Consider the following 20,154-nt stretch of genomic DNA (forward strand, 5'->3'; position numbering starts at 1 on the left):
TCTCCCACGTTCGGCAGTCACCTTACCCGACTCGCTGAAATTCTTGCGGTCTTCCGAAAACCCGGCTTCCAACTGAACTCCACAAAATGTCAATTCGGGGGCCGTCAGATTACCGTGTTGGGACACCTCATTGATGCATCCGGTGTACAACCAGGTCCGAAAAAAGTCCACGCCGCTCGCAGTTTTCCTATTTCATGTTCTGCTTCTGACGTGCACTGCTTCGTCTTCCTGTGTTCTTACTTTCACCATTTCGTCAAAAACTTCGCTGAAATTGTTCGGACTTTGACAGATCTTCTAAAGAAGAACACACCATTCTCAGGGCCCCAGAGCTGGCTCATGCGTTCGCTGCTCTCATCGAGTTTCTGACCACCGCTCCCATACTTGCCCACTTTGATCCATCTGCACTGAGCGAAGTCCTTACTGACACAAGTGGCCATGGCATCGGCGCTGTTCTCACCCAATAGCAGAATGGCACCAAGTGCATGATAGCTTATGCCAGCCGCCTGCTGTCACCTGCTGAGAGAAATTACTCCATCACTGAGCGGGAGTGCTTGGCTTTAGTTCGGGCTGTCACCAAGTTCCGGCTATATTTGTATGGCCGCATGTTTTCGGTCGTTACAGACCTCTGCTGGCTGTCTTCCCTCCGGGACCCAACAGGGCGGCTTGGTCACTGGGCTTTGCGCTCGAGGAATTTTCATTCATTGTCAATTACAAGTCTGGATGTATGCACAAGGACGCTGACTCTCTCGTCACCCTGTGGATCCTCCTGATCCTGTTGCACATGATCCGGTGACCTGCGTGATGGCGTTTACTGACATGCCCAACATGCGCGCTGAACAACAACGTGACGAATCCCTACAGCCTATCATCACCCGAGTGCAACCTGGCAACACCGCCGGCATGTGCTGCTTGTTCGTGCTGCATGATGGCATGCTCTACCGCCGAAATGTCAACCCTGACGACCCCAAGTGTCTCCTTGTCCTTCCTCCTCATCTGCAATCCATCGTTCTCGAAGAACTTCACGATGCACCAACGGCGGGACACCTTGGAGTTTTGTGTACGTACGACCGCGTCTGACGCCGGTGGCCCGGTCTTTACCGCCCTGTACGTCATGTCTCAACTTGCGAATTGTGTCAGCGCCGAAAGAAGCCTCCTCTGCCACCTGTCTGACAACTCCATCCAATTGAAGTTCCCTCTGAACCTTTCTTTCGTGTAGGCCTTGTCCTGCTTAGCCCTTTTCCGACTACGACTAGAGAGAATACATGTAAGTGGATCGACGTCGCTACTGATTACGCGACACGCTACGCAATAACAAAGGCGTTGCCGACTAGTTGCGCAACTGACGTCACTGATTTTCTCTTCCACGACATCATTCTCCACCACAGTGCACCTCGTCAGTTACTTACAAGCCGCGGCCGCTCGTTCTTGTCTGGAGTTGTCGACGACCTCCTCCGCTCTTGTGCCACTGAGCACAAGCTGTATACCGCCTACCACCCACAAATGAGCTGTTTTATAGAATGTCTCAACTGAACACTCACAGAAATTCTGTTGATGTACGGCTCCAACGATCACCATGACTGGGACAACATGCTGGCCTATGTGACATTCGTGTATAACTCGTCCTGATGTGACACCGCAAGAGATTCACCTTACTTTTGTATGGTCGTGACCCCACATTGCCGTTTGACACCATCCTACCCTCTGTGCCACATGTTGCAACTGAGTACGCTCGTTGAGTCATCGATTGTGCTCACATGGGGCGTCAAGTTGCCCGATCTCGTTTATTAGCCTCGCAACATATAGAAAAAGAGCGTTATGACCGATGCCATTGCAATGTTAAGTTCGCCCCAGGTGCTTAGGTGCTCCTCTGGCCACCATGTCATCGAGTTGGCTTCTCCCAGAAGCTTCTCTCTCGCTACACAGGGTCTTATGAAGTCCTACGGCAAGTTAATGACGTCAATTAGAAGGTCTCGCCATTACAGTTTTATTCATCCTCAGGTCCGACGCCTTTTGACGTCATGCATGTTTCACGACTGAAGCCATACTTTGCTTGCAGTTCTTCACCTAACATGCGCTGAGATGGCGCTTTATTCAGCACCCGGGGGTCCTGTTATGGAAGGATAAAAGAAGGGAAAGAAGAAGAAGATCGTGAGACGCTGGCTGCTGCATGTTGTTGCTAGTCAGCCATCTTGATCACATCGACTCTGCTTGTATATATATTGTAAATATAGTTTGTCTATACTCACAACGTCCCTGTCACAATATTTAGCATTTTCTGAATTGCTATTAACAGAGCTCAAAGCTGCGTTGAGTTTATGCTTTCACATATGGCTTCTGCACTGCTGTTTGCACAAGTATCAAACTTCCTTCCACACTTATAGCGAATTTTTTGGAATCAAGTTAATTAATAACTGCTTACAGATTTTGTGGGATGCATGGCCTACTCATGCAGTGTGTGATGCTTATAGCAGTATAGGTATCTTTTTGGATAACCTGCCACAGTGGCCACAGTGTGACTGAGCAATAAGTCTCAGGTTTGATTCCAGGCTGCAGTGGCCAGATTTTGATGGGAGCAAAATGCAAAAGCACTTGTGTGCTGTGCTTTGGGAACATGTTAAAGAAAACCAGGTTGTCATACAGGAAGTTTTAGAAATGGTGTTCCCAAACAGCTTTGCTTACCCAAAAGCTGACACTTATTGCTTTCTTTTGTTCTCTCAGAGTTTTTTTTTTTTTTCTCCGGGCCAATAGGGTCCCCTGACTTTGGGTCTCCATTTTTATAACACCCTAATCTTGAGGCCGCCATATGCAATCTCTTATGGCTTGTGTGCTTTTGGACAGTAAATACCTACGGTGATTTAGTTTTACATAATTTTGTTGACAAGCTACTGGCACTTAAACTTATTGATTTAGAGTTTGAGCAGCCTACTTTAGCCTGAGTTAGTGATGTACTTACCAGGAGGATTGGGAGAATTTTTGTTTTTAATATGAACTTTGTGGTCTCCGTGGTGTTCAGGTATACAAAGATTGCTGCCGTAAAACAGTCGGAGCACCCTACCTGCGCCACAAGGCCCCTGGCACAGTATCTTCACTGGAGTTCTGCCCTTATGAGGATGTACTGGGGATTGGACATCAGAGAGGCTTCACCAGCATCCTAGTCCCAGGCTTGTTTTGACTACTGACATTTTTTTACAGTGCTTTCATGATGACCTTCAGTAATTAAGTTACTAAGCTCCTTTTACATAAGGTCAATCTGCATAAAAATATGCGGACCTAATAGTGATTGATTATCTGTGTTTTACATCATACCATGCATTGCTGCAACAGAAACAAACTTGATGAATTACTTTTTTTTTTCATGTGGTACAAATACTGTACCGGTATAACAGGGAATACTTTTAAGTGGGGGTGTGCAAATACTATTCAACATTTCAAATACGACTCCAATGGTCTAGAGTCCAAACTAATTAAATACAGGGTGTCTACCAGCCTGGAAAACTGGGAATTCTCAGATTTTCAATAATATGGAAATACTCAGGGAAAGCTCAGGGAGTTTGTGCGTCTATCAAGGAAAATTGGCTGTAATTTTATTGAAGGCGAATGAAATATGCGCTAATGTTGGCTTGAGTAAGAGAGAGGAATCGCAATAAATCGTTTGTGACGCCGTGTCGTCAGCTGGAGAAGTTGCCAGTGTATAGTCACCAACCGATTTTCGGGATGCGCGATTTTTCGGAAATGCCCAATAATTTGGACAGCTTCATGGCAAGCGCAGTACCCCATAGAGTACCTTTGGAGTACCCCAAAGATTCAATGTATAAGAATGTCTGAAATTTGGGACTCAAGCACCCTTCACCATCTGAATTTCAGCACTTTTCCCCGTGATTGGAGGTCTGAAATGGCATTAATCAAAGCCACAACCGCCGCAATTTTGATTACCTCACCGCCTCGAACCAACGCTACAGTGTTCTAGAAGCGGCCGTGCAGTGGGCGGCACTCTCCGCATGGCTCTGCCGGCATTGCCAGTAGCGGCGGCGTTGCGATCGACCAATCTTGAAAAAGCAGCTGACGGAACGCTCTCATACACTGCAATGTACCTATATATAGCTTTACGAGCGCAGGAGGTTTTGTTTTGCCCAAAGCACTTTGTTTATTTGGTCTGTATTCTCTGCTTACGATCAGACAATGAAATGCGTATTGTTTTTTGGCACAGATTCTAAAGCGTTTTCTGAAATTACTATAGCGCGTCTGTCCTCGCCGCTCGAACCTAGCTGCGCTGTCGAGAACATGGGCATTTTCGATCGGAGTAGAGTCCCGTCCGGATTGAACTTTTTCAGCATGACAGAAAATGATCACTGCTATACCGTATTTACACGATTGTATGTTGACTTGAATGTAAGTTGACCCCCCAATATCGCGTGACAGGAAAAAATAAAGAAAAGAGAAGAACATGCCCAAGGGCGCATTCGATAACGAAAATTTATTAGTAGCTGACATGATCACTGGACTACTCGTCTTCACTGGCACTGCCATCGTCATCCCCACTACGGTCCCACAGCGCGTTGTCGTCCAGCGAAATTCCACATTTGGCAAACGACCGCACCACGACATCTTGTGGAACAGCAGCCCATACTAAATGCACCCAGCCACACGCAGCTGTCAGGGAGGCTCTTTTGACAGGTCTGGTTGGCGTAAGTTCGCGGTCTTCTCCTGTCAGCCATTCGTACTCACAGCTCATGACCATGTTGCACTTCACTGGCAGGGACCGATCACGCATTTCAGCGACGTACGCCGCAAGCTTGGATGATGCCTTAGATGCCTTAGATGAAAACAGAAACTGCGCTAATGAATAATGTCGAACAGCCGGAGTTGTTGCTCCTGACGCGAACAGAAATTACCACGAATTGAAAGCATCAGAGAAAACTTACATGCATGGATAGAAGTCACATACGCCCGCAAAAGCCATTTATTCTGAAAAAATCACTGCAATTAATCTGTAGAAATCGTGTCACGCACATACAGTAAACACGAATGAGCAGAAGGAGAGGACTAGCCCAACAATGATGCCGGAAGCCAAGCGGTAGCTTCGCTGAAATGGAACAGCAGCTCATTGTTCAATTTACGGAGACCATGCTTTGGCGAGCAGTTTAACGACAAGTGAAAACACTTTGTCCATAGGACATCCGAATCATGACCTAATGTCCATGCACCATTTTGGATACAAATAGGACATCTGCTGGACGTCAGTCTTGGATATCCTATAACGAATGCCCCAAGGTTATCCCACATGGGCCTTTTTTTTTTTATGCGAAGCATATTACGAGAGCTCAACCCAGCTCCTCAGGCGCGGCGGTGTCGCCTTCAATACCACGTGACACCGTGACGTCACGACGGAGGAGAAACGGGGCTCCAACTCGCGCCGTCGCTCGCGCCGTCGCGGCGTAATATAAGCAGCTGCGCTTGCCTCTGCTAGACACTCACGAGGTGACATGCCTCCTGGAGACAGCTGCTCGTTGGAATGAGAAGCGAAGGTTGCGGCATGCTACAGAGACTGATTTTCTAGGTGGCTTTGGCTCAACTCTTGCAAGATGGGCTGGGTGGGAATCGAACCAGGGTCTCCGGAGTGTGAGACGGAGACGCTACCACTGAGCCACGAGTACGATGCTTCAAAGCGGTACAAAAGCGCCTCTAGTGACTGTGGTGTTGCCTTAGAAACGAGCTGTTTCTAAGGCTCAGGAGTGCGTCGCTTGCTCAGGCGCACATTTCGTTGCTGCACCGAACGCTGCGTTGCTCGACGCTCACCGCGTCCAATGCGGGGCGCGTAGTCGCTGCGCCGTAGCCCATTGTCTTCCACCCCTTGGCGGGTCAACGGGAACGCTGTCGCGTTCCACTCTTGAAGGCGAAGCAGAGTAACGCATGAGTTGTTTCTTCGTCTAGCCGAACCAAATATAACCAAGCAACAGCAGTTCACCAGGCTAAACAGTGGTTCAACAACTAAAATAAAGGCTAGTATGCTTCGCATCCTGGGCTTAACCTTAGCTAAGCCACAGCCATTTTTTTTTACATGCACGTGAATATTTGTTCTCCAATTAAAGCTATGTCTGATGAGTTTGTTCATAGCAGAATTATATTTTCTCGCATGTTCAAATTACTATCCGAAGCTATCATGTCTGCAGCTCATGTTTATGTCGTACTACGAACTTTCTGATGCAATTTACATTGTAAACTTAGTTCAATAAGGCAATTGCAGTTGGCACAAGGCCTAGAAGAATGAGGAGTATGCTGTACATCCACACACAAGTGTGCACGCATATCATGTGCACACAATGTACCTGTTCTTGATGCGTAGGCGCTCTGCCCATGCATCTATGACCGTACGCTGCAACCGTAATTTGTATTATGGCAAACAGTACGCAAAAGGCCCTGGCATATGCCCGTGAAATGTACGCAGCATGTCCACATAATGTCCCTCGCAGACATGGAAAGTGCGACAAATGGTCATGTGAGGGACGTTCGCAGGACGTATTCGACACATCCCTAGGGTGCAATTCTTGTCACTGGGGACATGGGTACAGCATTTCATGAATGGGGCACAATTCCATGGTCTGTGTAATCTGTAACTAAATGCTCGCTATACAGGCATCACAGAGTATGGGGAAACACACAAGAGCCGGTAGGGCGCTGAAGAATGATATCTAGAATAGTTTTCCACACTAGTGCAATGACAGTATTAATTGGTATGATATTGGGCACAAGAACAACCAACCTGCATTACAAAAGTCCCGCTGCTTGATTTGCTTCAGCAAATCCTAGTCTCCGTAACAAAGAAAGGAAGTTCAAATTAAGCAGTTACATTGTACGATGTTCTCTCCTCGGCACACATTTCAACAGCATGTTAAGTGAGACCCTGTAAAATAAGAACTGCAGAAACGCATAATGTCGCGTAATATTATCTGCCGGCCTCCTTGCTGTTGACGCGAGCTATAACGTTCACGAATTTAAAAGCACCAGATATTCATAGAAAGCGGGGGAAACACCACCTATCAAGCGATTTGATGCCACGCAACAGGTGCCGCATGCAAAAGTGAGCAATTGCAGCGCCGCCGCTCCTTTCGCCATCAGCGGCGTCAGGTGCCCCTATGCGTTGCTGCCTCCGCGTGCTGCACTGCCCCTTATAGTTCACTGTATCGGCACTCTCGCACGCAAATCCACTGGCAGCCATAGCCAGCGCCGCGGCAATGCTAGGCCTAGCTGCTTCGACGTTCACTACTAAGCTTCTTGCCGTTCGGTGCCGTGTTTTTCATTCAAAGAATTCGCCGCTGTCGGCAATGACACAGACTCCGCCTTTGTAATTCTAGCGATTGGCTTCGAAGCTCGGAAAGCACGGCGCATTGCATAATACCGGTTCTAGAAAGCCAGCTTAGCCTCAATACAGCAATGTTACGCAGTGAAGCGTACGCGAAGTATTGAGGTGAAGCTTTACAAGTGTAGGAACGGGCAATTCTCACTGCACACAGTATGTGTTCCTTAACTATACACGCGCACACCCGCTGTCTCCCATCACAGTACGAGTACCGCTATGTCTAATAAGTGTACTGGCCGGCCTTCCGAGCTTTTTCGGACGTGCCTGTGGTGATTTCAGCCTATAAGGGCACTAATAGACTTACATTCATTTTTTCGGACGTTTTCACGACCCCTAGGGAATACGAAAAATCAGACGTTGACTGTGCAACTAACGAAGAGGATGCTTCGTCCCTGGGGCGAACGCACGGCAGAAGGTGGACAAGAACAGAAAGGACCGACGCATTGAGGAATGAACGGGAAAGGAAGCGTGCTGCGATTCTTTGAAGGAGCTTGAGCTCAAAAAAACAAAATGTTGGCTGACGCCGAGGTGCAGGTGTCTCTCATCCAAACCAAAATAAACACTTTAAAACAGTAAAACGCAACATTGAGGTGTTATGCGCAGGCTGAGAGTATGTCAGGACAGTTGAGGTTGACATTTAGCTGCTGATAGAGAATCTCACTTGTGACAAAGTTCAGGCCTCATACCAATAAGCTTGCTACCAGTTGATAGAAATAGCTCATATTTGAAAATATTTGCCTCTGTATGCATCTCCTTTTTTATTCATATTTGAAAGTGTTTGATTTGATGTGGGTATTACCATTTATTTTTTAATATGTTTTATTCGCCATGCATTTTACTAAACTCTCTTGTCTGTTTTCTTCTTGAAAAAAATAGACACTAATCCTTACTATGCAAACTGGATTAACCGTTTTTTTTTTTTTTTAAATATGCTTTCTAAAGACTGACAGCATCGGGCAACATGGTGTCAGCCCGTTTTGACATAAAACAAAGTTATGTGTATTCAGGAAATTTTGCAAAGGCAATCAAGGAAAACCTGGAAACTCAGGGAATTGGAAATGTCGACTTGGTAGACACCCTGAAATAGAATTGTTTTGACCATTATATCTAGTTCGATTTGAGAATTTACTATTTAAAATTGACAAATGTAAGGGATAAGAGCATTTATTTGAGCTTTAGAGTAGAAAGACAAATTATTTTGCTGCAGGAGAACTGCGGTTGTGCAGAGCTACCAGCTCCTGAGTGAACGCATGAGGAGTAAGAATGCCTGGAATTTAGGCTACCTACAAATTTGTCTCAAGTCTTAGCATGTTTGCATCTCTTTAATATAATGTGTGTTGCTTGTAGTATTGCTCTAATTTCCTTCAACCAACACAGCATAATGCATTCATCTGGTCAAGTGCTGTTCCTTTGTTCTACTATTGTAATGCAATCATGTACCACATAACAAAAAGCAGTTTATCATCTTTAAGCTCCTTAGTTCATTAGATGCCCAGCTGTGAGCTTGCATGGATCAAATGATGCAGATAAGCCTTTTAAACAAATGTGCTTCATGCCGACACATTTGACACCCTTTCAAACCTTCAACCGAGTTGCCCCTCTAGCCCCACAGGTTGCGTCAGCCGCCATTTTTTTTTTCTGGTTTATTGTGTCAAACAGTAACTTATGGGCATATGGGTATAAAACCTTGGCTTTGCTCATAGCTAGCTGCTGCTCCTAAACCACTGGCGAGATCGGGAACCCTGATCCGAGGTCATTTCGCAGCTGGGCAGCATCACACCAACCGTCTCAGCGAGGTGGCTCGCTTAGCTTGCACATTTGCTCTTCAAACTAGCGGTGCCAAGAAAACTAACTCTATTTATTTATGTGCAGCATAATTGTACAAGTGTTGATTGTGTTTGAAAAAATTGCAAGTGCCGTTGGCTGGAGCTGCAGCATTGTGAGTTAGGCCTAGTGGCTCTTATGGTGGATGTCAGTGGAGTGCACATCATTGTGAGTTGTTTGTCACTCTCGTAAGTGTGCATTTATTGACGATGTTCGCGTAAAACAAACCAGTGTCCTGCAAAGATCTTCGTTTGTTTTACTCCTTGATGAGAATATTGTTACATGTGTTAACAGAAGAAAGAGGCTATTTGCAGGCTATTTACACTGGAGCCAGACAGCCAGGCCAACACTCGTTTGCGCCAAGGGCACAGACCCACTTCATTGTCGTTCTCGCGGCGGCTCGTCTCTTGAGCATCTCTCGATGATATTGTAATACTACCACCCTTCCCCCCCCCCCCCCCCCCGGCGGCAAAAGCACCGTCACGGTGCTGTTAAATATCCAAGGCGCATGGAGAGTTGTAGGGCTTGGGTTGGGCGACGTGGACCATTTCACTGGTTGTCACAGCAAGGGACGTAGTGCACATGGCTAGAATGATTTCATAGGCGACATCGGTCACTTGGCGGAGCACGCGATATGGGCCTGTGTAACAGGTAAGCAGTTTTTCACAAAGGCCAACTTTATGCGATGGTGACCAAAGCAGCACTAGGGTGCCGCGCACAAAATGGACATCACGGTGACGGAGGTCATAGCGTTGTTTCTGTTTGTCTTGAGACACGTGTAGACGAGCATGTGCAAGTTGGCGAGCATGGTCAGCATGGGCAATTGCATCACTGGCATAATCGCTAGTTGAAGCTGTGGTAGACGGAAGCACAGTGTCCAGTGGTAGCATCAGTTCTCTGCCATACAAGAGGTAAAATGGGGAAAAGCCAGCAGTTTCGAGACGGGAAGAGTTGTACGCGAAGGCAGTGTAAGGTAGAGCCAGGTCCCAGTCACGGTGGTCGTCTGAAACATACTTGGATAGCATGTCTGTAAGGGTGCGGTTCAAACGCTCAGTGAGGCCATTCGTTTGAGGGTGGTAGGAGGTGGTAAATTTATGCTGTATTGAGCAGGCATGCATGGTGTCGTCAATGACTTTGACCAAAAACGTGCCGCCATGGTCTGTTAGCAATTGACGCCGAGCACCATGCATCAAAAGATCATGTAGGAGGAAGTCCGCAACTTCAGTTGCACAACTGGTCGGAAGAGCGCGGGTTACGACATAGCAAGCAGGTCACGTAGTCTGCCACGACTACAACCCACTTGTTTCCTGATGTAGATTCCAGAAATGGGCCGAGAAGGTCTAAGCCGACACGATGGAAGGGCTCGGCAGGGATGTCGAGCGGCTGCAGGTAACCAGCGGGGTGCTGGGAAGGCTTCTTGCATCGTTGGCAAAGTTCACAAGCGGCGACGTAACGTCGTACAGAACGGGCAAGGCCCGGCCAGAAAAAACGGCGCCGTACACGGTCACAGGTTCGAGATACGCCGAGGTGTCCTGCCGTTGGTGCGTCGTGGAGCTCTTCTAGAACGGTTGAGTGGAGGTGTTTAGGTATGACAAGTAGGAACTCAGAGCCATCCGGATGGAGGTTACGACGGTGCAGAGTACCGTTGCGGAGGACGAAGAGGTGTAGAGTGGCATCGGACAGAGAATGTTCAAAACGGTCGATGAGTGCTCTGATGTAGGCGTCACGACGTTGCTCGTTGGTGAAATGAAGCAGCTGCGACACAGAGAATACACAAGCAGCACTGGTAATATTGGAGGAGTCAGGGTCGTCAACAGGGTAACGCGACAAGCTGTCAGAGTCTTGGTGCAGGCGGCAGACTTGTAGACCACGGAATACAAAAATTCTTGTAGTCTCAAAGCCCATCGACCAAGACTGCCTGTAGGATCTTTTAGGGATGAGAGCCAGCAGAGAGCATGATGGTCAGTGACTACGGAAAAAGGGCGACCGTGAAGGTAAGGACGGAACTTCGCAACCGCCCAAACAACAGCAAGGCATTTTCGTCCCGTAATGGAATAGGAGATGGTTCGCATAAGCGATAACGCGATCCTGGCCACACTGACACTGGGCTAACACGGCACCTACGCCATGACAGCTGGCATCTGTACACAATTCTGTATGGGCATCAGGGTCGAAGTGGGCGAGAATAGGTGCTGAGATGAGAAGAGTGGCGAAACAAGAGAAGGCGGCAGCTTCTGAAGTATCCCATGAATTGTACGCCTTTCTTCAAAAGATTAGTGAGGGGTCTGGCAATCGCCGCAAAATTTTGAACAAAACGACGAAAGTATGAGCATAGCCCTACAAAATTTCGAACGTCTGTGGCTGTCTTCAGAACGAGGAAGTTTCGGACAGTGCGAGTTTTGCCGGGATCAGGCTGTACTCCGGAAGCATCAACGAGGTGGCCCAGAACAGTAATTAGGTGGTGGCCAAAACGACATTTGGACGAGTTAAGTTGCAGCTTCGCCTTTCGAAATACATCAAGTATAGTTGTTAGATGCTCAAGGTGAGTGTCGAACGTTGGTGAGAAGACGATGACGTCGTCGAGGTAGCAGCGGCGGTCTCGTCACTGGGAGGCATGGTGACAAGCTCGATGTGCCGACCACTTCGGAGTTATGTGGTGAGGACGGAGATCGCTAACCTTCACCAGAATGTTACGTGTGGAAAGACGCAGACGGAAGAAGCTATCTGCAGGCTATTTCCACTGGAGCCAGATAGCCAGGCCAACACTCGCTCGCGCCAAGGGCACAGACCCACTTTGTCGTTCTCGCGGCGGCTTGTCTTTTGAGCATCTCTCGATGATATCGTAATAATATGAAGTAATATGAATATGAATATATATGGGAATTTGGATTTGGGTGGAGAGTCCGTGTCTTTTGTGCCTTGAATTGTCATGTGCGGCAAGCCAAAGCATATATGATACAAAACCACATGCAGGATTTATGCCAGATCGTAGCGAGCTTTTCGTGCTTTTTTGATGCCGGTGCAGTATGCCCCAAGCGGCTCGGTGGTGAAAAACCCACTCTACCGGAAGGACAAAACCAGAAACTGACCCTCAAAATTTCCATGATTTCTCAGGCACCACAGATCGCCCTGGCTTTTCCAAAAAGGTATATTATCGCGTTACGAACAATGACAGGCCAACACGTCCATCACAAACATTCACTTTATTGGAGAAGACAGTTGCGCTAGTTGGTGCTTATTACCAGACTTGAGACAACATTAACTAGCGTAAGAAAGACATTGGACGACAGCGAGAAGCACACAAGACAGAACACTAGACTTTAACTGAATTTTTACTACAAGGAAAGATAGGATTCATGGGATGCACATAACTTAGACACAAGGAAGCAACATTCATATTTCTCTTTCCCCCCTTTAACACAGGAGCTATCGGAACAAGTCGATAGACAGGTTTTCCAGATACAAACACTCTTAGTTGTTGCGAGCCAGGGACGGGGTGCTTACACGAACAGCTACACTTCACTTTATTATCGCACTCTGTGACTTTCCCACCATGCCGTCCGTTCGTGCACACCACACTACACATCGCGCCACGCGCGTCTTCCTTCCAATCTCGCCGCTGCACTCATGCCACTGGTCCTTCCCTTGGGAGTTACACCTAGAGCTCTTGGTCCACTTGCGCTGCCACTCTCTCCTCACAATTGACATTAGGTTAACTTGGGCACCTTTGCCGTTCCTGTGAAACCTGAAAAATCAAAGTTTTACTGTAATTGTGTTTGCCTGGAAGCAAGAAAATATTCTACATATGACTTGATATTTGAACATTGTTTTTCTTGAACATTCATATTTGATTCGATTTAGAAATTTCACTATTTGAATACCCCTTCCCTTAAAAATATTCTTGTAAAAGGTCCCTGAACCATCCTTCGAGCATAATAAAGAAAAAAATGGTCTTGCAGTTAGAGTATGTGGCTCTGAACATTTTGGTTAGAGTCATGCATGGCGACACAAGCAGAATGTGCTCCAGGTCTTTTAACCTCCCCCCGCAGGGGTGTCTGCGTTAGCAGGCGTTTGGTGTGTTGCGACACCACATACCCAAGCACATGAGGGTTGGACCCTCCCGCATGTAGCCATGTGTGGCTTAGCTGTGTCTGGGGAAAGGGGGATCCTGGGGCTTGAGCCGATGCCCAGTGTTGAGACCTTCCAGGCCCCTGGGTGGAGGCAACACACCTCTTTGGCCTCTGCTTCAGATAGACGGCACCCCCGGAATGACCCACCCGGGGTAAATTGGCAGTTGCCTTTTCCTGTCCCCCTCTTCAATCTTTTCCTTTCTCTCTTACTTTCAATCTTTCCTGTCTTCTACTCGCTTATTCTTACTTCCGAATTTACGGGCGGCAAGGGTTAACCGTGTGTAATATATTCAGCCTTGGGTATATACATTAGGTTAAAGTCGCAGTGTATAGCTGGCGTCTGCAGGTTCTTTGGAACCTGTAGTGTCGCCTTGTTGGGCTCGGTGGTGGGTGGCTACCACCGCCGCCGAATTTTAACGCGATAGCGTTAAGGAGCACGTGTCGCAGAAAAGCCGGTGTCGGCGTCCGCGGTGTTGGCCGTGAGCGACAAATCACGGCAGGCACTTCATAAATAAAGAGCAACTTCCAAGATGGGCTGGGTGGGAATCGAACCAGGGTCTCCGGAGTGTGAGACGGAGACGCTACCACTCAGCCACGAGTTCAATGCTTCAAAGCGGTACAAATGCGCCTCTAGTGAATGCGCTGTTGCCTTCGAAACGAGCCATGGAAAGTTACACTGCGATGTATATCGGTAATTATGAACATATAACTTACAGAAGTCGCAATTACACGAGTAGCGAAGTGCTGTCTGCTGCATTTCTTCTGCGCTTTCCGCACATGCAGAGCCATCTTGCGGCAAACACAGAAGACCCCCTCCTCTTCATGTACGGCACTGCCCCGACAGATGGCACGCCACGCACGCATTGGAGCTGTGCGAGGGCCGGTGCGAGGCGGGTCGCGGCCCAGACTCTCTCTCCCCTGACAACGCTTCGCCTTGCTCCCTCTGCAGAATCAAGCGTCTTTCCTTTCTTTAGATCGCTATCTGTCTATCTCTCTGCCCGTGCCGATCACGACGTTTGGCTGGCGTGCATCATTTCCCCCTCCGAGATACCGAGTTCTTTGGTTCGTTCCGCTTGCTCAGGCGCACGTTTCGTTGCTGCGCCGAACGCCGCGTTGCCATATGGCTCAACGCTCACCGCGTCCGATGCGGGGCGCCTCGTAAGTGATGGCTGCCCTGTAGCCCATTGTCTTACACCCCTTGGTGGGTCGACGGGAACGCTGTCGCGTTCCACTCTTGAAGGCGAAGCTTAAGTGTCCTCCAATTTTTTGAAAGCATCCAATGACGGAAGCATTCCCGCAACTTTCAGATCGGCCTCTGAAAAGAGGTAGCACCAATGCACTTTTTCAATTCACCCTCCGAACCGACCTAGACAACTTCCCACATTACCATGTCCTGCATAGTGAAGGAACAACAAGTATGCATAAGCTATCCCCTTTCTTGGTGGCGAAATGCCTTGTAGAAAAAATTGGTAAAGAATACAAAGCCTCGAAAATAACCAGTGGAGACCTGCTAATAGAACTCAGAAGTAAAGAACAAGTGCAAAAGCTGTATCGCTCCCTAAACACCTGCAGGGGCGTTATCTCGGAGAAAGATTTTCTCAACTTGAGTGACGAGGGGTTCTAAGAACAAAATGTTATCAAAGTTCAAAAAATTACAATCCGAAGAAACGATGAACAACTCCCCCCTAAACATGTGATTCTTACATTTAGTACTTGCAATCTCCCCACCTCTCTTGATGCAGGATATCTAATGGTCAATGTGAGACCACACATACCGATCCCGAGGCGGTGTTTCAAGTGCCAGAGGTTCTGCCATGCATCACAATCATGTAGAGGCAAAGAAACATGCGCGAAATGCAGTGCCAACGACCATCCATCTGAAAACTGTAACGCTTCCCCATGCTGTGTAAACTGCAAAGGGGATCATCCAGTATATTCACGATCATGGCCCTGTTGGAAAAAAGGAGAAAGAGGTGATTGCCCCAACAGTAAAAGAGAAGATTTCATTTTTCGAAGCGAAGAAGTTTTCAGTCTTACCTCAAACAACTTATGCTAATGTGGCATGGCAGGAGACAGCACCCACATTGGTCTTGGGAGTCTACAGGGCTCACACTCAGTGGTCCCGTAGCAACCGCAGCCGCCCCCTTAGTGGCAGCAGCTAGTGCTGCTCCACCATCATCCAAGATGGCCCTGCAGGCAGCTGTTCCGCAGGTCCCAAGACTAAACCGAACGCCAAGGCCCGAGACACGTGTCTCGGCGCCTAGCTCTCTACCATCCAGCGCCTCAGAGAAGGCGATGGAGGTCGACGCGAAAACCCCGGCATCATCGACGCCAAAGGAACAGCGTTCTTCGAAGCGCTCTAAGAAAGACAAGCTTCTTATAACTGCGCTGAAAAAGGGACAGGCAACCTGAATGGTTACCATCCATCAAACATATTATTCCCTATCGCATGTCACCTTTAATTTTTGAGCTTACACACATCCTTACACTTTTCATTTCACAACCATGGCTTTCATTGTACACTGGAATTGCAGAGGTCTTATACAAAACACAGGTGACATCAAAGACGTCATCAACACCTCTTTGCCAGTTGCAGTGTGTCATCAGGAAATGAATCTCGGTCAGAAAAATAGTCAAATTCTCAAAGGTGTCACTGTTGTCCGAAGGGACCGCAAGTGTTCCAGCCGCTTGTCAGGAGGAGTCGCTATTGTCGAGCAGGGCGGCACTCCTACACGAAATGTCCAATTGAGTACATCTTTTGAGGCTGTAGCCATCGCCATTCTGTCTCGCGAAACCATCACTATTTGTTCATTGTACATATTCCACCCCACACCCATTTTACTACTAGACACTTAGAAAATTTAACATATCAGTTACCGGAGCCATTTGCTTTAGTAGGGGATTTTAATGCTTACTGTACTCTTTGGGGCAGTATCAAAATTGACCAAAGAGGGCAGCTGGTTGAAGATTTTATTCTGTCCAATGACATCTGCTTTATATAAACTCAGGTGCACCGACCTACTTTTCACTGACTTCTTGCACTTTTAGTTGTTTAGATTTAGCTTTTTGCTCACCATCTCTTTTTAATGATCTTAAATGGGAAGCCCTCAACACTTCATGTGGTAGTGATGACTTACCCACAGTCATCAAACTCCTTTCATCACCACAAACCTTAGTAACTAGACCACACCGGTGGAAATTACACTTAGCTGACTGGCCTGTTTTTATGGAGAACGGAAAACTGGAAGTTGTCTTTTCGCCAGAGCTAAGTGTTGATGAACTTAACAAAAAAAAAATCACTGAGGTTACAATCTCAGCTGCAGAAAAGGCAATACCCCAGTCATCCAGTATTGTGCGCAAAAACCTAAATCCCTGGTGGACAAACGAGTGTACTGAAGCCAAAAAAAGAACAAAATAAGGCCTGGGGAATTCTATGGAGGTACCCCACTTATAGCAGTATTTTAAATTTCAAACAGGCCACAGCCAAAGCACGATTTATTAGAAGAAAGGCGGAGAAATCATCATGGCAAAAATACATAATTCAATTAATAGTATAGTCACACCAAAACGAATGTGGGAGCAGGAGAAGAAATTTAAAGGAGAGTACTCATCATACACAATACCACTATTTACATGCCCAGCCACACAAACAACACTACAGGACCAGGCCGACTTATTAGGCGAACACTGTTACATCTCCAGCTCAGCAAACTATTCAAATGCATTCTTAAAATATAAAGAGTCGGCTGAGAAACAGAGACTGTCCAGTACTGGGGCTTCGAATGAACTTTATAATAACGTCCTCACAGTACAAGAATTGAACAGAGTTCTCTCTGCTGGTAAAAAAACGGCGACACGTCTTGACTGTGTCCACTACACAATGCTGGCACACCTAGCTCAAGCATCGGTAGAGGCACTTAAATTTTTTGATAAGATATGGGAGTCGGGAGTAATGCCTACAGATTGGGAAAATGCAGTAGTAGTGCCTTTTCTGAAATCGGGTAAACTCACGACATCCCCAAGCAGCTACAGACCCATTGCACTAACAAGTTGTCTAGCCAAATCCTATGAAAGTATCATAAACATAAGACTCATTCATCCTTGAATCAAGAAGCCTAATAGACATGCACCAGTGCGGATGCAGAAAGGGCTGCTTGACAACTGACCACCTTGTACGACTAAAACATAAAATGTGTAATGCGTTTCTACACAAACAACACTGTCTCGCAGTTTTCTTCGATTTAGAAAAAGCATATGATACCACGTGGCATTATGGAATTTTGAGGGACCTGGCTGACGTGGCAATTCGCGGCATAATGCTAAATTGTCCATGATTTCGTATCAAATAGAGCATTTCAAGTACATCTCGGCACAATACTTTCACGCACATTTACACAAGAAAATGGCGTTCCACAAGGTTGCATTCTGAGCAAACACCCTTCATAGTCAAAATTAACTCTATTAATAAGATCATCCTATCATCTGTTTTGCATCAATATATGTTGACGATTTGCAAGTGGCTTGCCATGCCTCAAACTTACCCACCTGCGAAAGACAACTACAAATAACGATAAATAATCTTGCACAATGGGCTGACAAAAATGGTTTCCAGTTTTCAACACCCAAAACTGTTAGTTCTCTTTTCCCAGAAGTGAGGGTTACACTGCAGTCCAGTTCTCACATTGGAGGGTACAACACTGCCAGTCACAGTACTACAAATTTTTAGCCGTAACTTTGGACACAAAACTGAAATTCCTGGCCCACATTAACACAGCTAAAATTAAAGCACATAAAGCACTAAATATCCTCAAGCTTTTATCGCACAAGCACTGGGGATCTGACCGAACATGTCTACTAGTATGTATATACCGGTCCCTTGTACATAGCATCCTCGACTACGGTAGTGTAGTTTATGGTGCATCTAGGCAGTCCTACATTAAACGACTTGATCCAGTTCGTAATCTCGGCCTACGACTGGCGAGCGGTGCCTACAGAACATCGTTGTCCAAAGTTTATACATTGACTACAATGAGCCTTCCTTACAGCACCGCAGAGCACTACTTACACTTTGCTATGTACTGAGAGTTCGGTCATCACCACAACATATATGATACATTGTAACACAGTGCAAATCGTGGGTACACTACACAAATAAGCCGAACATGATTCGGCCACTTATGACACGAAGAATACTGTCAGACATATGATGTTCCTCATGAAGTCCTGCAGGTTGCTGAAAGGCCACCAAGATTGCCCCAGTAGTGCAATTTTAAACAGCTATGTGACTGGGCACTAACACATCTAAAGAAAAAAGACATTCCACAAGAACACATAATACAAGAGTTCTGAACTATTCAAGAAAAATATAAAAACTACACGGAATTTTACACCTACGGCTCTAAAACATAGGAGTACGTAGGTGTCGGGATCATAACGAAAAATTGGGAAAATAGCATTCGGATAAATAATTTTTCTTCAGTCTTTACCGCCGAAGTTTATGCAATATGGATGGCGGTTAAGAAAATTACTACCGACAAGCAGAAGAATGCTGTTATTTATACGAATTCATTAAGTGCCCTTAGAGCTCTAAACTTAAATTCCGCTTCTGAACCCCCGCTTGGCGATAACTTAAACATGGTCTTTAATAAGAAATATGGAGGAACAATATGATTCTGCTGGGTCCCAAGCCATGTTGGCATACCAGGGAATGAAGCAGCAGATAGAAGTGCATCCATGGCAGCGCACAAAAGCATAACTCACAAGGCCCTAGCATCAAAATGGCAACATGAATGGAACTCGTGCATAAATAACATACGACTAAACCCCTGCTTGGCGAGTGGAAATTATGCAGTCACCAAGAACGGTTCTATGAAGTTATGTTATGTTGACTTAAAATAGGACACACGCATCTAACACACAATTTTTTATTTCGAAAAGAAAACCTACCAACTTGCAAGAAATGTCATGAATTGCTTACAGTAAACCACATCCTTATGTCATGTCCACATACTGAAACACAGAGGCGGAGACATTTCAACAATTTGTATCGCTTGCATATACGTACCTTTACACCCTGCCTTAATATTGGGCGACGAGCCGCTAGTGCCATTCATTGACTTGTTCAAGTTTTTAGATGAAACTGGGTATTTACATCGACTTGAAGGTAACGCAGCTATTGCTGCCATAGCATTGTACCTTGTACTGTCCTGTGACTGGCGCAGCATGGCCTTAGTCGCTTTTGCGCCATTAAACACGAATTAACTAACATCTTTTCACCTCCTTGGCTGCTGTGGAGCTGCCGGCCAGCTGTCGCTTGATATGGGCTGGCTGCTGTTTCAGCCGTTGGCGAAATTTTGAAGTTTCTTGATGGATATCTTGATGCACAATTGCTCTACAAAATTCTTTCAGCACTAAATATTTGGGACAATTTCTAAAATTGATGTAAACGTGCCATATTCTAAATGTTAGTGACATTTTGCTAATTAGCTGTATGATAATTGTGATATATTATGCATACCTCCCTCTTCATACAACCAAGCTGCTAAGTCAGCATTGCATTTAATATGTACTACCTGTCATGGAGATTTATAAAAATTGGTCGAGAAAAAGGTATTGTTAACAATGTGTTAGCAAAAGAGCTAATTCAGTTTATTCCTAATGATATGGTTATTTGTGTGATTGTTTTCAGGCTCTGGAGAGCCAAACTTTGATGCACTTGAAAGCAACCCATACATGACGAAGCAGCAACGAAGAGAAATGGAAGTAAAGGCTCTCCTAGAGAAAGTATGTTTTTCTCTTGATATCTTAAAATTTCCCATAACTATCACCATTTAGCACTCTCTA

At 46.3% G+C, this 20,154-nt stretch overlaps 1 protein-coding gene across 2 annotated transcripts in view; it reads left to right on the top strand.

Annotated features, from left to right (window-relative positions):
- The window catches only part of LOC135906625 (WD repeat-containing protein 46), a 94,907-nt gene that overhangs the window by 72,918 nt on the left and 1,835 nt on the right, over positions 1–20,154 (top strand). For both annotated transcript variants that reach the window (XM_065438110.1, XM_065438101.2), the window contains exons 9-10: positions 3,014–3,161; positions 20,000–20,094. In XM_065438110.1, coding sequence (XP_065294182.1) covers positions 3,014–3,161; positions 20,000–20,094 — 243 coding nt within the window. The remainder of the gene's footprint in view (positions 1–3,013; positions 3,162–19,999; positions 20,095–20,154) is intronic.

This window comes from Dermacentor albipictus, chromosome 1 (genome assembly GCF_038994185.2).
Source record: "Dermacentor albipictus isolate Rhodes 1998 colony chromosome 1, USDA_Dalb.pri_finalv2, whole genome shotgun sequence".
NCBI lineage: Eukaryota > Metazoa > Arthropoda > Arachnida > Ixodida > Ixodidae > Dermacentor > Dermacentor albipictus.